This window comes from Aspergillus novofumigatus (genome assembly GCF_002847465.1).
Source record: "Aspergillus novofumigatus IBT 16806 chromosome Unknown P174scaffold_4, whole genome shotgun sequence".
Taxonomy (NCBI): Eukaryota; Fungi; Ascomycota; class Eurotiomycetes; order Eurotiales; family Aspergillaceae; genus Aspergillus; species Aspergillus novofumigatus.
In genome coordinates this window covers 3,294,561-3,310,214 of record NW_020194277.1, presented here as the reverse complement: position 1 = coordinate 3,310,214, position 15,654 = coordinate 3,294,561, and the positions used below count along the sequence as shown (strand labels likewise).

Sequence of the window (15,654 nt, the reverse complement as noted above, 5' to 3'; positions counted from 1 at the left end):
ATCCACACTCCACCATCTTCAGCATCCACCCTCCTGCCTCTGTGTTAAATGTTATGCATAACAGACATTGGAATGTCTCTGGCTCTCAGGCCGTCAGCGGCCCTGGGAAGTCGCAGACCAAGACCAATAATAAGGGTTATCGACTGTCCAGCAGAAAGGTCAAAGTATTCAGTACGGTCACCGTAATGAACGCCGAGACTTGTGTTCTCATCATTACTAGATCAGGCAGTGCCACATCCGCATTCAGGAGTAATTCTTCAACTAGGTTGCTAGTTCCGACTTCGATCTTTTCCTTTTGTCCCTTTTCCGTTACTTGCAGCGTGCACCTGCAGCCAACTGGATTGGATGTCTGCGGCCCCTTTCCCCCTCTCTGTGCTTGACGCCTTGACTGCTTGTCATGCACGTTTGGCACGAGTTCTCCGCTTCCTCCACAGTTCCTGAGCACGAGTTGCTGCAGCTCGCTGCATTTGCATTGGTTCCTACTCGCATGAATAACGCCAATATTCCAAGGATCAAAATACCTACGATGCTGCAACTCACATACATGAAACCCGACTAAGAGTCTCATTCTTCTTGTGGGGGTGATCGGCCTTGGAGTGCCGTCCCGTTCTTCGTCTTGACTGGTCAACCCTTCCTGCTCGTGGTATGTGGAAACAAAGAACACAATTCTATTTGGTGCTTGCAAAGTCAACTTCGCGAACCGCAAAGACTCTAAAGGGGAGGGAAAAAATAATGGGGGAACCGAAAATCACAAAGTACAGCCGATGACCCTGAGTTAGTACTCCTTTCCTACTTCTGCTAATTCAGCCATCTTGTCCTGAAGAAACACTCTCCGTGCATCCTCCTTCGAGCTTCATTCTTTCTGCTTTCCCTTTTCCATCATCGTGCGACTCCTCTATCGCGTTCCTTATCAGACCCGGGTTTCAGTTACCCTTCGAGCTTGGACGAATCATTGACTGACGTGCAAAAGTGTATGTATCATTTTACATACCAGAAGTGCTCTTAAACTCTTGCCTTCGGTACTTTGATTCCCCACCTCTGCCCACTCCCTGCCTCCGTCCTGCTCGTCTTCGCTCCCCTTTTTGCGAATTACTTTACTTTCTCATTCTCCTGGTCACTACACCTTTTAATGCTCGTTGTAGACGGTCATAATGAGCGTCGTCGCCAGTAGACACGAGACCGCTGCTGTGCCCTATACGACAATCCCCCATCATGGCCAGGTCCAAAACTACAAGGATGCTGCCTATGGGGTGACAGTACAGCAGATTCCTTCACGCAATTCATCCATTTCTTCATTCAAAAGTAACTACAGCGTTTCGACTTCTCCTACTTCCTATTCTCCTTCGTCACCTACTTCTTCATATCGCCTTTGCGACTCTGCTGCTTCGCTGGACAAGATTCTGGAGCCGGTCTTCAAGCGTCTACCCCAGGAGGTATATGATGGCATTCTCAATCAACTACAGTTTCTGCATACAGGCCCAAACCAGTCGGGTTGTTTGACATGCTTTCAGCGCGACCTGTACGCTCTTTCCTTGACTTGTCGAGTATGGGAAAGAGTGGTTCGAGCCAAACTGTGAGTGAATTTTCAACCACAGCTATTTGATGGTCCTGAAACGCTGACGATATTTGTCATGAAGCTATACTCGCATTCACATTATCGGAAATGATTCTCCTGCTCAGCTGAAAAAGTATCGGATGAAAAGGGGCAGCCGCCTTAAACTTCTAAGACGGACCTTACGTGAAAGGAAATCGCTGGCCAACCTTGTCCTGGAGCTTCGTGTTCCGCAGATGGACCTTCTTTTCACAACAAGCAAGCACAGCAACCAATGGGAAGAATACCGAGACCTTGTCGCCTCCGTTGTTATGGTGTGCCCCAACCTGGAACGGTTGTTGGGTTTGACCATCGCATACAACCATGAGTTCGATCGTCTGACCCATGCACTATCGACACGGAAGAAGCTCAAGGAACACACATGGATCTTGGGAGATGGGCCAGAGATCCCCGAGGAAGAGTCTCCGCGCAACACTTCTTGTCCGGGCAGCTTGGGTCCTCTGCAGATGTTTGAGTTTCTGGATTACCATACTTCCTGGTCGAATCTGGAGACTCTGATGCTCTATGCGTTGAATGGGAAAAGTGCCCTCGAGCCGAGCATCTTCCTTCGCATGTTCCACCTATTACCCTCGCTGCGTCATCTTTGCATCTCATCATTTGATGCGGATGCCTTCGCCGATAGTGCTTTGCTGTGTCTACCGCCCCTGGAGTCACTTCGGCTGGAAAGCCTGCCAGGCATCACTGATACAGGACTATCACAATACACCTCCCGCCCGGAGTCCGGCTCACTGAAGTCCCTGGCTCTCATTGAACAGAACATTCAATCCTTGCTTGTAATCTCAAAGATTTTAGCATCGCTTAGAAATCTACAGCGTTTCAAGATCGTGCAGACCAACCATTGTCCGACGTTGAATGCCGATGGGATTGTTTTCCAGCCGCTGTTTGCGTCGTCCAGTCTCAAGCATCTGCATTGGGACGTCGCTTGTCCCAATCCAAATACTGCCCTGACGAGATTAGACTGTGCCCCATTCGCAAAGCCACCAAAGCATGTTGACACACCAAACTCACATCTAGCTCAAAGCATTCTTTGCTCAGGTTTCCCCCGTCTGGAGACCCTTCGAGCACCCTCAGATATAGAGCCTCCCGGAATACTTCAGGCTGTCTGCCAGCCTGTTCCTAGAGGGCAGGCCCTGATCAATTCTGACCGATACAGCCTGCCTCGGAGCTCTCATGGCTCTGTTAATACCCGCCCATTGGCCCTCCCAGCGGGCAACAATCTAACGTCGGCACGAATACGGGCGCAGACCTTCATTGACATGGCTGCCAAGGATACGGAAACCGGAATGCAAGTTCTCATCACTGATCATTCAGATTCGTACGTACCCGACAATGCCTTGGAGGATGCTTCAGATGACGAGCCTGATCCAGGCATGGGTCAGTACGGATCGCCGTCCTCTGGTGGGAGGGCAAAGGAAGAGCGCAATGGGCCAGTCACAGTGTTCAACTTCCGAATGCCAGCGTATATGGGCCGAGTGGGTAGTAGAACTACGGAGAAAGATGTCTCAATCCCGCGGTTCATACTCCGCCCCGACCTACCTGGCCAGGACGCAGATGGCGGCCTCATCGGATGGAAGCACATCCTTGCCTCAAACCAGTCGTTGACCTACGCTGCTGGAGTCGGAGTCAACTGTTTCGGCAGCAAAGGGAGCCTGATTCCCCCTCCGCCTCCCGAGGAATCGCCGCCATCCCCCGCTTCCACGACTGCCACGAGATTTGGATGGGGCAGCATTGGTAGTCGCTCAGCCTTGGGGACAAGTCCTATTACGCCGACGACTCCGTCTACACCCATGAGCCTAACGTCTCCGACGGGGCTTCCCTGGGACAAGGATACCTGTACTGGATCCTGGAATTACAGCCACAAGAAAGGCAGGGACTGGTGGTTCCATATGGAACGCGATCGTCCAGGAAGTGTTGAAATTGTCGAGGTCAAAGGTCTCTTCTGACCAAGCACTCTCTCTACGATGCGATGCTCTACCCAATGCAGTTTTATACCACGATGCAACACTTACTCCGCATCTTTCCTTTTCTTTCTCAAACCTAGCATACAATGGAACAAAGACATATGGATCTACGTGCAAGCTCGACGGCGTTCATCGGTTGATTCACCCCACTATACCTCATTATGCAAATTGACACCGACTAGCGATCTGGTCACGGACGAGGTCTCTTTCTTCTTTTCTTTACAATGGACACATTCATGCATATCTACTCGCATGTTGGATGGAAGTCGACTTCATGTCTGGACGTGTATTTCTTCTCCATTCTCCCTTACTCGTTTTCATGCATGAGTGCGTGTATTTTCTCTGAATTTCTTAAGACGCTGCTGGAGTCCCCTTGGACCGGTTACATATATTCCCCTTGCGTTTCTCCGCTTGACTTTCCTCCTGCTTCCGTTTATTCCGAGGCTTTCCTGTCTCCTGGTGATTGATGAGCATACTCTGTACAGTACTGAGTCCAAGATCCGAACAAGAACGTGTAATTCGCTTAATGCAATCAGATAATGAGATCCGAAAGATATATTCGTCGATGCTACATGCTGCACACTAGGTATATGGCTAGATATTCACTCCAGGGCCATAAGAGGTATTCATACCATTATGGCTGTTCATCTATCTGCCAAACAGATGCCAGGACAGGCGTGGATAGGAGACACCGCAAAATAATAAGAAACGAGCATGGTCGCATGCATATTTATGACAGGCTCTGACCGACTTAAGACTATCAGACAGAGTAGGGGAAGAGGGATGTAGACAAGAGAAACAACGTTGATTATGTAATATCCCTAGACATAGATACCCATGTTTGTATCCTTCTTCTTGGCTTGCACCTCGGCGATAGCATCCACGTAGTTCTCGTGTCCGACCTTGCTCATGCCTTTCCGGAGAGCAATCATACCGGCTTCCACACAGACGGCCTTCAGCTGCGCACCGCCGAACTCATCGGTACTTCGAGCCAATTCGGCCCAGTTGACGCCATCATCCACGGCCATCTTGCGGGAGTGGATCTGCAGGATGTTTGCCCGTGCCTCCTCGTTGGGTAGAGGGAATTCGATCTTGCGGTCCAATCGACCGGAACGGAGCAGAGCGGGATCGAGGACGTCGATACGGTTTGTCGCGGCCAGGACCTTGATACGATCATCCGAAGCAAATCCATCAAGCTGGTTCAGAAGCTCCAACATGGTCCGTTGCACCTCACGGTCACCGGACTTCTCGGAGTCGAAACGCTTGGTACCCACGGCGTCGAGTTCGTCAATGAAAATGATCGAAGGCGCCTTCTCTTTGGCAAGAGCGAAGCAGTCCCGGACCAGCTTGGCACCGTCACCGATGAACATCTGCACCAGCTGAGGTCCAGCAAGCTTGAGGAACGTAGCGTTTGTCTCTGCGGCGCAGGCTCGCGCAAGAAGGGTTTTACCGGTACCAGGAGGACCGTACATCAGAGCACCTGCAGAAGAGAAGATATGCGTTAGAATGCTGGCCGAACGACAACGGAGGGACCGGGGGAAAGCGGTTGATATACCCTTTGGTGCCTTGATACCAATCTTCGTGAACCGTTCTGCCTCCTTCATCGGCCATACAATGGCTTCCACGATCTCTTCAATCTGCTTGTCCAAACCACCAATGTCCGTGTACTTCTCTGTCGGCTTCTCGTCGACTTCCATGGCCTTCACACGATTATCATACTCGGCGGGTAGTGTATCCAAAATCAGGTATGAATCCTTGTTGACACCGATCAGATCACCGGGCTTCAGTTTTTCGTGGTCTACCAGACCGATGAGAGGAAGGTAGATAGTCTGTCTGGTCGATGTTTTGATGACAGCGGACTTGCCTACTCGGGTAGCGTCAAGATCGATGTTGGCTCCTTCTTCGGCGGCCTCTGCCTCAACATCCAGGTCCAGAAGCTCGACGACATTTCCGACGAGGTATGGTAGTTGCCTGTGAATAAGATTGTCAGAAGAGTAATTGAAGGCTTTCAAGCAAATCCCCGTGATAGATCTGCAACATCGCCACCGCTCCGGCGTCCCGGAAATCAACGGCAGTAGGGTAGAGCTGAAGTGGATAGGATGACAAGTATATCGTACCTGTTGTTCTCAATTTTCTCCTGGTTGTCCCTCACCTTCTCCCGCATAGTATTCTGTTCGTGTGTCAATCGTTGGTACTCGCTCTTCATTATGCGGAGCTCATTCTCCAACATCCGTCGCCGCTTGACAATGTCTGCTGTGCTCGAGTTGAGAATCTCCTCATCCAGTAAATCATCTTCCTCCTCCTTCTTCTTCACATCGGCATCTTTCATTTCAGCATCTCCATCCCCTCCAGGCTGCTGGCCGTCACCCTCGCCCTGGTCCTTCTTCTTGTCTCTCTCCTCGCGTTCGAGATCCTCCAGATCTTCAAGAGTCGACATGGTAACAGGGGTGATGTGCGAGTATGGGGTCCGATTGGATTTGCGAAGTAAAAGCGTATTGAGGGTGAGTAATCGGGAAAAAGAAAAAGGAGGGGAGATTGAGATAGAAGGTTGAAGCTGTCCTGGCGATGCTCTGAGCTCCGACCAAACAACGTCAGCTGCTCTGCCTACATCACGTGACATTAACCTCTACCACCTCCGCTCCTGACCAACTGAGGACTTCGGTCTGATTCATTATGCTTCGCTTTTCAAAAGTTTTCTGATATGTACGCCTAATATTATTTGCTATGTTACATTTCCGACATCATACCCTTCGTGCGGAGGGGCTTCCCAAGTGTCCGATGAGAGTTGACCTTTGGTCGTCCTGTAGCAACTGTTGGGCTCTCCGCTTACAGCAGCAAAGTGGGATTACCCTTGTAGAAAGCAAGGTTACCTAGATTTTCGATAACCTTTTCTCTTCCATATTTCAGAAGTCGGTAACGCGAGATGAAGTCGTCGTTGTTGACTGATGAAGTGTTAGTGAGAGAAGTTTCTGTCCTCAACTCAGTAAACAGAAAGGCAGGAGTATAACATACTGTATCCACCACACATCCGCCGCTTGCCAGTGAACTCGGAACGGCCATGAAGCATCCTCCAGTTGTCGAAAACTAGAAGTTTAATTAGCCGAGTCCCCCAAAAGGGCGTTTAAGCACTTACTGAGCGCAGTTCCGGGCTGAAGCTGGGTCCATATTTCAACGTTCGGGCGCTGGATAATATTGTTAAAATGGCGTGCTGCGTTATACCATCGGTTCTGCTCCTTCAATCCCCAGTTTCGTTTCGCTGCTCGATCATAGTTGTTCCATCGGACTTGGTATAGTCGGTTCAAATCGGGGTGAAGCTTGAAGACAGGGGCCTGCTCCGCGGGTTGTATGCATACGTCCTCATTCCCACTTGAGTGGTACGGTTGCTTGGTAGCGGCGAGGACTCCGCAGTGTTTTGGATTTTCTTGTCGCATGATGGAGGCAGCCTTGAAACCGTCTACAAGCAAGCTGGCCCCGCCGTGGCCATCAGTGTGCGACAAAAGGTGGAAGAGCTGAAGTCTAGCAGGGTCAGTGAAATATGTGTTGTCTGTATGCGCGCCTAGGAATTCCGTGGTGTAGGCAGTATCCTTGAAGGTCAAGTCCGATGTAAAGTCCCAGAAACCGCCTTTGATGTATTAGTAGGATATCTTTAATGTAGAAAAGTTGGTGACAATAGCCTGCGGGGAGAATGAATGTATTACCGTAATGAGTGTGTCTGATAAACGCAATCCGTTCGAGAAGTGCTTTGGTTGATTCAGGATCCACAGGGACTCCTTTCACGAAACAGAAACCCCATTTGTACTTGACTGGTGTGAGCTGCTGAGCATGTCTTGAGTCAAGGAGGAACTCACAATCTCATCAAACCATCTTAACAACGCGGCGTCGTCGGACATAACTTTGGAGTACTCGACTTCAGGATAAGAGTCCTGATCAGGATTGTAGGATGAGAATTCTCTGGCGATGACGTATTAATGGAATCCGATAATATACAGAATGAAGGTGATACGAACCTGAACTTGAACGGCGCAGAGAACGTTTTCCTCTCGGTGGTGAGGTTGACATGGCTATTTAACCATGAATATGGATATAGTCCCCTATGTCCATCAGAGACTTAGACTGAGTTAGCCTCTTCCCCACCGGCCTAACGCTTGTAAACTCACAGAGCACTTCAACGAGGTTAGGGCCGTATATGATGTCTTTAGCATTGACCGCAGGGTGTATCTAAAGCGCGAACAAGCGAAAGCGATTAGCAAGTACATAGGCGGCCAAAAGGAACCGCGAGTCATACTGAGAAAGTATCCACGGATCTTTGCTTCGTATCTGGACGGAGGCACAAAGGGCACTGGCAATTTTCCCTTGAAGATGCAAAAAAGCACTGTGTGAGCGTCAATAGCGAATGCAGCGAACACTAGTCAGCTCACCTGAGGAAAAACGGTCCGCTATAATCTATCAGCAAGTGGTCTCCTCTCGCACATAAAGGCGAAAATTCATGATGTTTGACTTACAATTCCCCGTAACGATTCATATTTGACCCAAGAGGGCCTAAGCGCACTGAAACAAATCTTCTCGCAGCATTCTTCGGTATTGAATCGAACTCCGCATTGGTCTTGCGGTCAGCTGTCTCTGAATCGGTTGTGGAGGTCTCATTTGTGGTCGCCGTTGAATTCTCCTTTCCATCGCTAAACGCTGTATCGTCTCCATCTGCCAATGTGTTTTCGTTTGCCTCTGTCGAAGATGTCTCGTTCACAGGCGCTGCTGATGGAGATTTCGTTTCATCCGTCGCTGAGGTCTCGGCTGAAGGCGTCGGTGAGGGCTCTTTTTCACTCTCGGAGGAAGTCTCTGAAGGAGTCTGCTTCTCCTGCGCAGATGTTGTCTCGTTTTCAGGCGGAATGCTTGAGTAACGGCGGATGAACACGGGTTGCCGATTCAGCGTCAAAGGACGGACTGCGTTTGGCAGGCCCCAGGAGCCGACTGCCTGTATTACCGAGTTAGTAAGGCAGAGACATAACTGATTCACCGAGACTGTGACTGTTTCGAGGTTGAGAGTACGTCGATTGCATACCAAACGCGTGTACTTCATAGGAAGTCCGGTCCTAAGATGCCTTGCGCTGACTGTCGCGTTAGTCCATGTTACGGAAAAAGCGTTCAAGAGGTATTACCAGACATGTTTCAAGGCCCGGGGTGCCCTGAGCGAGGTATAAGGGTTCATCCTTGTGGATGCTTCTGCAATGGCTACAGAGTGAGGTGCTAGTTGGGAGGAAAGATGTTATTTTCTCCGCATCTTGATGCTTATCTGGGGCAAAGCCTGCTATGAGATCACGTGTGTTATTTGGAGACAACGAGCTATCAGCTTTGACGACAATGCAAATAGTTGTGATATGTATGAAATTCTCTATCATCGAGGTACTACTCTACGGTACTTTAGTTGGTTGAAACTTGGCCTAACCAGGCCACTACTACTTATGTCCTCTCAGCTTGTTTGTTTGAACTAAATCTCAGCCGAGGAACTTTACAAAATGGTTAGTTCCGCTCCTCATCAACTCATGATCGTATCGCCCATAGACCAAGGCATGAACACTCCCAGTCAGATGCGTATTTCTTCATACCGTCCTCGATTCAAGTGGACTAACGAAAAGATTACCCCGAGTCAAATGGAAGAAAAAGGAAATGGATGTAAAAAGTAGATGATAGGTCAAAACAATCTAAGGAACACGTCGGAGGTGGCTGGACTGAGCGTCAACTCGGGGTATCTACTTGAAAAAGTTCGAGGAGCATCAAAAAGTCTCATGCAAAATCAGTCTCTCCGTTCGCGCCAGATAATGTGCCGTTCCCCTGCCATCCAATACAACGCCGAAAAACAAGAAAGGACGAAACAGACCATACAACGACCCAAAGTCCATACAAGTAACCTTTCATATATGCAATAATGCTGCCTTACAAGGCGAAGCTTTCGTGTCGTTTGACAGCATGCGATCTGTCCTCAAATAACGGTAGGAAAACGTTTATCAAGCGAATATCCGAAGAGATTGATGGTTTAGCACCTGCGAAGAATTAGCGCTGAAGTGCTGCAGGCCGGGCTAGGAGTGACCTACATCCTGTAAAAGCAGTTGCCCTCAGCATAGCGCAACTTGTCCGTGGTCTCCAGTTTGTAAGAAAGATGAATGTCTAGATCACGAGGGTTCTTGTCGTTGGGCTTGTTCTCCAAGATACCGGACACAGACTCCTCTTCTTCAACGGTGAGAACGTCGCGAAGATAGAACACAGTTTGCTTCCAGTGTGTGTACTTGGCGTGAGGGCCAGTGGAGAAGCTGATGGGCTTGTGGCAAGCGGTGAAATCAATGTCGAACCACGCGATGATGGCGTGAATGAAATCGCTGCGCTTGACGGGAAGGGAGAAAGGAACCCTGAACGACAAGTCTGCTTTGGTGACCGTGTAAAGATCGAAAGTAATAACAGAACAAGGATCCGTGACCAGCGCCTTAAGCTCGACGGTATCGACAAGGGGCTCCGTAAGGGCAATCTCCTTCATGGGGCTGTAATCGAATCCGTAAACGTTATCCCAGACTATACGAATTAGTACTCCTTTAAAAGCCTAACGTAGGCGAGAGATCTCTCACATCCGATCTTGTCATCCTTGTACTCGCCATCCTCAATCCCAGCCAAGTACATGGTGGCCTTGTCAGGGAAGATCTTGCCGCCAGGAGCAAGGTAGCGGTCCCGAGCGTACAGAACGGTATCCAGCATGCTTTCATAGAGGAGGAAGTATCCCATCCACTCGGAGATAATAATATCCACCGCGGGAAACGGGAGCTGAACCTCCTCCATCTTTCCCTGAAGAAGAGTAATCTTGTCTGAGAGGCCGTTGACCGCGACAATCTCGCGCGCCTTCTCGATGATCGAGGACATGTCCACGCCGATTACGTGCTTGGCGCCTGCCTTCGCGGCGAACCTTTTCAGTCATAACATCAGTATGTGGAGTGTTGATTTATTCGGGACATGTGAGACGTACATGCTGAGAATACCGGTGCCACAACCGACATCGAGGACAACCTTGTCCTTGAAAATGTGGCGGTTCTGATAAATGGAATCGCGGTATGACCGAGTCCGGACATCGTCTTTCTGTGAGGGGAATTACTATCAGCACTAATATCAATTTAATTCCATACTCTATATGAACTTACAAGCATCTCCTCATGAATGCCTTAGCATGAATTTGTGTCAGCTTCGCATACCCTTCAACGTTTTGTGGACAATAGGCAGAATTTACCATGATGATCATAACTGTGAACAATGTCAGACACATAAGATCATCCAGATCAGGGAGAAAAACTTAGTCTCATACCTCGTGAAGTACCGTACTTCAGCATGGTCCATGCCCACCATACGATCAGCACTGCTGGTGATCATGGCTGAAGGCTCTGCAGATTGTTGTCTCTCAATACCTTCCATCTTGAAAATAGAGATGCCGTTTGGTTGATAAGGGGAAAAATGGAGGAACAAAGAATGAATCTGAGGAGAACAAAGGGGTAGAAGCCAACCAAGAGACCAAGGTTTGCTTTTGTGGTGGGATGAGGTGAGGGAAATGAAGTAAATATTATCTCCAAACGACCCCTCAAGCTCGACTTTTTTACCCTCTTACTTTTGCCATCAATAACAGAAATTCTCCTTCAAGGGCAAACGCTAAATCCTGAATAAGGTTAGCCTCGATTTTGGTTTGCACTAGACTTTTCCGGTAATCTCCATGTGATTTCAATAGCCCTCAGAAATCATATCTGATTAGGGTTGATGTACAATACCTCGGCGTTTTGTCCGAATGTTGCTGTATTATTCAGGTTCCTCCTTGTCTAAAGAGGTGTGTTAAGAAAAGAAGTATATAACTCGACCCGTCTACTTGTCTCTTAGATACCTCACTCTTGTCAAATTTTCAAAACAAAGCTGTTATAGAATTGTCCAAAGTACGCGGGGATATCCTACCCTCCTGGTCTTGAACCAGTTTCTTGTAGATACTTCCGTAGATGAATTGCCAAGACTCATCTCCGATCCTCTACCTTCACGCGTCAAACTCGCAGCTCTCCCCCTAAGCTCAGGCACTCCAGCTCTGCACTGTACTCCATGCACACCTAGCACCATGGTTCTGTGCTCGGCCAAGAGCAAGCTTTGCTTGTACTTTCTCGCGTTTCTCATTGCTTCTCTAATAGGGAGGTCGACGGCTTCCTTGGGTGATCACCTACCTGATTTCAAAGAATGTGTCAAGGTATCATTTCCTCAATAACAACGGCCTGGAGAACTCAAAACAGCGAACTCATTGTCAAAAGATCTGTCAGGCTGAAAATTGTCGAGATGGCGATTCTATCATTCGTATGTCTCGCCAGTCTACATCTGTGTCGTCCGTGCTGATTGTTCTCTCACAGCACTCCATCTGCGCCTCCTCTTATGGACCTGTCCAGCAGAGTGCGATTACACTTGTCAACATGTAGTAACGGACCGCCGACTTGCCCGCGACCCTCCAATGTTGAATCCAGTGGTACAATTTCATGGAAAATGGCCTTTTCGCAGGATCCTCGGCATGCAGGAGCCCTTTTCTGTCCTTTTCTCCCTCCTCAATCTTCTCGCTCACTGGAATGGTATCGCTCGAATCAAAGAGACAATCCCAGCATGGCATTCCCTGCGGCCATACTACCTGACTTTTGGTTACTGCGGGCTGGCGTGCTGGACATTCAGCATGTTATTCCACACAAGGGATTTCCCTCTCACAGAAAAGTTAGACTATTTCGGAGCTGGTGCGAACGTGATGTACGGACTATACCTTGCTATAATCAGGATACTGCGCCTTGACCAAGGAAAACCCCGGTACAAGCCGACTCTACGCCGTCTAACGACCACGATCTGCGTTCTTCTATACACCATGCACGTATGTTATCTCAGTTTTTGGTCATGGGATTACACCTACAACATGATTGCAAACGTCGTGATCGGGGCCATTCAGAATATACTCTGGACGGGGTTCAGCATCGTCCGGTATCAGAAGCAAGGCAAAGTTTGGATGGCCTGGCCCGGAATGATTGTGGTGTGGATTATGTTGGCCATGAGTCTCGAGCTGCAGGACTTTCCTCCTTGGCACGGGCTCATTGATGCTCACAGCTTGTGGCATCTTGGAACAGTCATTCCCACCGCATGGTGGTATATGTAAGTGCCCGGCAGATGACCGTCCGCTGATGAAAAGCAAATTCGACTCTAATGCATCGATTCTAATAGGTATTTGATCAAAGACATCCAGAATGATGTCTCAAGCCGCAGACTGAAAGCATGATCCGGTGGCGGGCTCTCCTGATCTCGGCAGTTGTACTGTGGATCCCAGCACAGATGGCATATTTGCAAAAGCCCGTCGTAAAATGCATAACGTTTCATGTAGTGTTTCGCAACAATGACAGATTCGAAACATTTTTACCCTTTGTTCCTTGCTGTCATTCACTCCTTTGCTTCAACCAAACTTTATTTTCAAGTTAGCAGTAGCCAGTAATAATCAGGTGTGAGTACTCCGTAGAGTAGAGGGTTGCTGTGAAACCGCGCCCCTACCACGCTATTTCTTTGGCTCACCGCTTGAGCGCTGTGGGGAGCAAGGAAGCAGGAGCTAAAGTGGCCTAAGGCTGTCAGGCCAGTCCGCTCCCCTCGTGCAGGTTGCGATTGACAACTTTTTAATACCCGGCTGGCCCTCTTCTTCTGTAACCCAACCTTTCTAACTACTTCTTGTCCTGCTTTATCTCATCAAGTTCCAGCGACACCTCATCAATCTCGTTTCATCGAAGTTTAGGGCTTCCCGACACGACTTTGGCCAGGTCCCGCGCCGCAAACCATGGCGTCTCCAGCTGTTCGCAAAGCTATCTCAGACGCGGCCTTGCAGTATGCAAAGCCAGAGGGCAAGGTCTTCCAATATGGCACGGCGGGCGTATGTTGGATCTTCCCCAGCTATCTCTATGCTTGTATAAGCTGACTTGAAATCTATTGCTACAGTTCCGTATGAAAGCGTAAGTCTATTTTGTTTTCTCAGGAACAAATCAACCCCGCCTCCACTGTACCCCACGATCGCCGTGTTGCAGCTCTAATGGTCAATCCACCGCAGTGACCTCCTCAACACTGTTGTTTATGCTGTAGGCTTGCTCGCAACACTTCGCTCCAAGAAGTTGAGCGGACAATGGATTGGCGTCATGGTCACTGCGAGCCACAATCCTGCCGAGGACAACGGTGTCAAACTGGTGGACCCAATGGTGAGCTCCTATGGAACTTTCGATGGGGTTATGAAAGGTGAAATTGCTGACGTATTGATATAAAATAGGGTGAAATGTTGGAAGTAGGCCTCCTCTTCGACAAAAAGATACTCTCCTGATGCTGACTCTTCGTTTCACTAGGCTGAATGGGAAGCATACGCCACAAAACTCGCGAATGCTCCGCTGGAAAACATCGGTGACGTTTACGACGAATTGGTTAAGGAGATCGATGTCAGCATGGAGAACCCTGCTCGTGTTGTTTTCGCTCGGGATACTCGTGCATCCGGTTCGCGACTCGTCGGCGTCCTCAGTGCTGCGCTCACTGCCACGGAGGCCGAGTTCATCGATATGAAGTATATGACCACTCCCCAGCTGCATTACGTCGTCCGATGCAAGAACACTCTGGGAACGCAATACGAGTATGGTGAGCCTACTGAGCAAGGCTATTACGAAAAGCTTGCCGCAGCTTTCAAGAGGGTCATGAGAGGCGTCAAGGTCAAGGGCTCTTTGACTGTTGATTGTGCAAACGGTGTCGGTGGACCTAAGCTGAGGGAACTCATTAAACATCTGCCCGAGGACACTGGTCTCGACATCAAGATTGTGAATGACGATGTCATCAATCCTGACAGTCTCAACTTCGAAGTAAGCAACTTCCGTGACGCCCTTCAATTCTCGCCGTACTAACCATTGTATCAGTGCGGCGCCGATTATGTCAAGACCAAGCAGCGTGCCCCGCCATCATCCAAGGCTTCTGTTCTCGATCGATGCGCGTCTCTGGACGGTGATGCCGATCGTATTGTCTACTATTTCCTTGACGAAGGCAATGTATTTAGGCTGTTGGACGGCGACCGCATTGCCACTCTTGCTGCTTCCTTCATTGGTGACCTCGCCCGCAGCGCCGGAATTGCTCAGAAGCTCAAGATCGGCGTCGTTCAGACTGCTTATGCCAACGGATCGAGCACCGAGTACATAGAGAAAGTTCTCAAACTCCCATCTGTTTGCACAAATACTGGTGTGAAACATCTCCACCATGCCGCCCTCCGGTTCGATGTTGGCGTCTACTTCGAAGCTAATGGACACGGCACTATCACTTTCTCAGAGAATGCTTTGAAGACCATTAAGAATACAGAGCCGCAGTCTCCGGCCCAGCAGCGTTCGCTAGAGTGCCTGCAAGCTCTTACTGATTTGATTAACCAAGCGGTTGGCGACGCCATCTCTGACATGCTCCTTGTCGAAGCTATTCTTGCTCACAAAGGGTGGACCCCTAAGGAATGGCTTGCCACATATACCGATCTCCCCTCGCGGCTTGTGCGTGTGGAGGTAGCTGATCGGTCAATCTTCAAGGCCTACGACGCTGAGCGAAAGCTCGAATCGCCCCCGGACTCCAGGCAAAGATTGATTCTCTGCAGTCCCGCTACAACAAGGGACGAAGCTTCGCCCGTGCAAGTGGCACGGAAGATGCGGTGCGTGTCTATGCCGAGGCTGCAAGCCGATCGGAAGCCGACGATCTCGCTACTCGCGTTGCCAATGCCGTTCGTGATGCCGGCACCGTCAAAGAGATCTTGCAAGCTTCTTAAATTGCCAATCCTTCCTATCAAATCTACTAAAGTCCCTTCCGAGCATTGGTGCACTCAAAAGGCAGCCTGCAAATGCAGGTCAAAATGATGTCGACGGTAGTGCGGTAACGGGACCTTTGAGAAGGAATTAAACCACGACATAATGATGGTCTAGCAACTTCTGCGTCAAGGAAAAGTCGACCACTCGGTCTGAATTTATAGAGGATATCAGGGACTGTCCTGAATGATTTATGACATGTTCT

At 49.3% G+C, this 15,654-nt stretch overlaps 6 protein-coding genes across 6 annotated transcripts; 3 read left to right on the top strand and 3 right to left on the bottom strand.

Moving 5' to 3' along the window:
• Positions 1 to 1,151: 1,151 nt before the first annotated feature.
• P174DRAFT_370531 (uncharacterized protein) lies at positions 1,152 to 3,555 on the top strand (the record flags this gene model as incomplete). The annotated part of the gene is made up of 2 exons (XM_024822337.1): positions 1,152 to 1,573; positions 1,638 to 3,555. The coding sequence occupies 2 exons, from the start codon at positions 1,152 to 1,154 to the stop codon at positions 3,553 to 3,555; spliced, it is 2,340 nt and encodes a 779-aa protein (XP_024683255.1).
• Positions 3,556 to 4,090: 535 nt separating this feature from the next.
• P174DRAFT_441970 (proteasome regulatory particle base subunit RPT5) lies at positions 4,091 to 6,120 on the bottom strand. Its single transcript, XM_024827473.1, has 3 exons — positions 5,691 to 6,120; positions 5,129 to 5,544; positions 4,091 to 5,053 (listed from the first exon to the last, which is right to left on the bottom strand). The coding sequence occupies exons 1-3, from the start codon at positions 6,008 to 6,010 to the stop codon at positions 4,395 to 4,397; spliced, it is 1,395 nt and encodes a 464-aa protein (XP_024683254.1). The 5' UTR covers positions 6,011 to 6,120; the 3' UTR covers positions 4,091 to 4,394.
• Positions 6,121 to 6,399: 279 nt separating this feature from the next.
• P174DRAFT_460712 (putative trimethyllysine dioxygenase TmlH) lies at positions 6,400 to 8,095 on the bottom strand (the record flags this gene model as incomplete). Its single annotated transcript, XM_024829920.1, has 9 exons — positions 6,400 to 6,515; positions 6,586 to 6,657; positions 6,707 to 7,195; positions 7,272 to 7,371; positions 7,422 to 7,524; positions 7,581 to 7,680; positions 7,731 to 7,791; positions 7,859 to 7,925; positions 8,076 to 8,095. The coding sequence occupies 9 exons, from the start codon at positions 8,093 to 8,095 to the stop codon at positions 6,400 to 6,402; spliced, it is 1,128 nt and encodes a 375-aa protein (XP_024683253.1).
• Positions 8,096 to 9,115: 1,020 nt separating this feature from the next.
• On the bottom strand, positions 9,116 to 11,203 carry rmtA (protein-arginine omega-N methyltransferase HMT1). The gene is made up of 7 exons (XM_024827472.1): positions 10,913 to 11,203; positions 10,838 to 10,851; positions 10,752 to 10,771; positions 10,580 to 10,689; positions 10,188 to 10,519; positions 9,663 to 10,134; positions 9,116 to 9,611 (listed from the first exon to the last, which is right to left on the bottom strand). Exons 1-7 carry the CDS (start codon positions 11,017 to 11,019, stop codon positions 9,605 to 9,607), a joined length of 1,062 nt encoding a protein of 353 aa, XP_024683252.1. The 5' UTR covers positions 11,020 to 11,203; the 3' UTR covers positions 9,116 to 9,604.
• A 290-nt stretch (positions 11,204 to 11,493) lies between these two features.
• Positions 11,494 to 12,999, top strand: P174DRAFT_441965 (PGAP3/PER1 family protein). Its single transcript, XM_024827471.1, has 4 exons — positions 11,494 to 11,824; positions 11,886 to 11,928; positions 11,982 to 12,756; positions 12,826 to 12,999. Exons 1-4 carry the CDS (start codon positions 11,699 to 11,701, stop codon positions 12,878 to 12,880), a joined length of 999 nt encoding a protein of 332 aa, XP_024683251.1. The 5' UTR covers positions 11,494 to 11,698; the 3' UTR covers positions 12,881 to 12,999.
• Positions 13,000 to 13,258: 259 nt separating this feature from the next.
• On the top strand, positions 13,259 to 15,412 carry agm1 (phosphoacetylglucosamine mutase PCM1; the record flags this gene model as incomplete). Its single annotated transcript, XM_024831204.1, has 7 exons — positions 13,259 to 13,516; positions 13,582 to 13,595; positions 13,691 to 13,835; positions 13,904 to 13,918; positions 13,977 to 14,477; positions 14,532 to 15,143; positions 15,224 to 15,412. The coding sequence occupies exons 1-7, from the start codon at positions 13,424 to 13,426 to the stop codon at positions 15,410 to 15,412; spliced, it is 1,569 nt and encodes a 522-aa protein (XP_024683250.1). The 5' UTR covers positions 13,259 to 13,423.
• Between the last annotated feature and the right edge of the window lie 242 nt (positions 15,413 to 15,654).

Bases quoted from the DNA above. Each gene is read 5' to 3' on its own strand.
- P174DRAFT_441965 (XM_024827471.1), top strand. From the start codon at position 11,699: ATGGTTCTGTGCTCGGCCAAGAGCAAGCTTTGCTTGTACTTTCTCGCG. The intron at 11,929-11,981 runs GTATGTCTCGCC...GTTCTCTCACAG, and splicing joins AGATGGCGATTCTATCATTC to CACTCCATCTGCGCCTCCTC. The intron at 12,757-12,825 runs GTAAGTGCCCGG...CGATTCTAATAG, and splicing joins CCCACCGCATGGTGGTATAT to GTATTTGATCAAAGACATCC.
- P174DRAFT_441970 (XM_024827473.1), bottom strand. From the start codon at position 6,010: ATGTCGACTCTTGAAGATCTGGAGGATCTCGAACGCGAGGAGAGAGAC. The intron at 5,545-5,690 runs GTACGATATACT...TCTTATTCACAG, and splicing joins GAGAAAATTGAGAACAACAG to GCAACTACCATACCTCGTCG. The intron at 5,054-5,128 runs GTATATCAACCG...TCTCTTCTGCAG, and splicing joins TGGTATCAAGGCACCAAAGG to GTGCTCTGATGTACGGTCCT.
- rmtA (XM_024827472.1), bottom strand. From the start codon at position 11,019: ATGGAAGGTATTGAGAGACAACAATCTGCAGAGCCTTCAGCCATGATC. The intron at 10,690-10,751 runs GTAAGTTCATAT...TTCCCCTCACAG, and splicing joins GCATTCATGAGGAGATGCTT to AAAGACGATGTCCGGACTCG. The intron at 10,135-10,187 runs GTGAGAGATCTC...TAATTCGTATAG, and splicing joins CAAGGATGACAAGATCGGAT to TCTGGGATAACGTTTACGGA.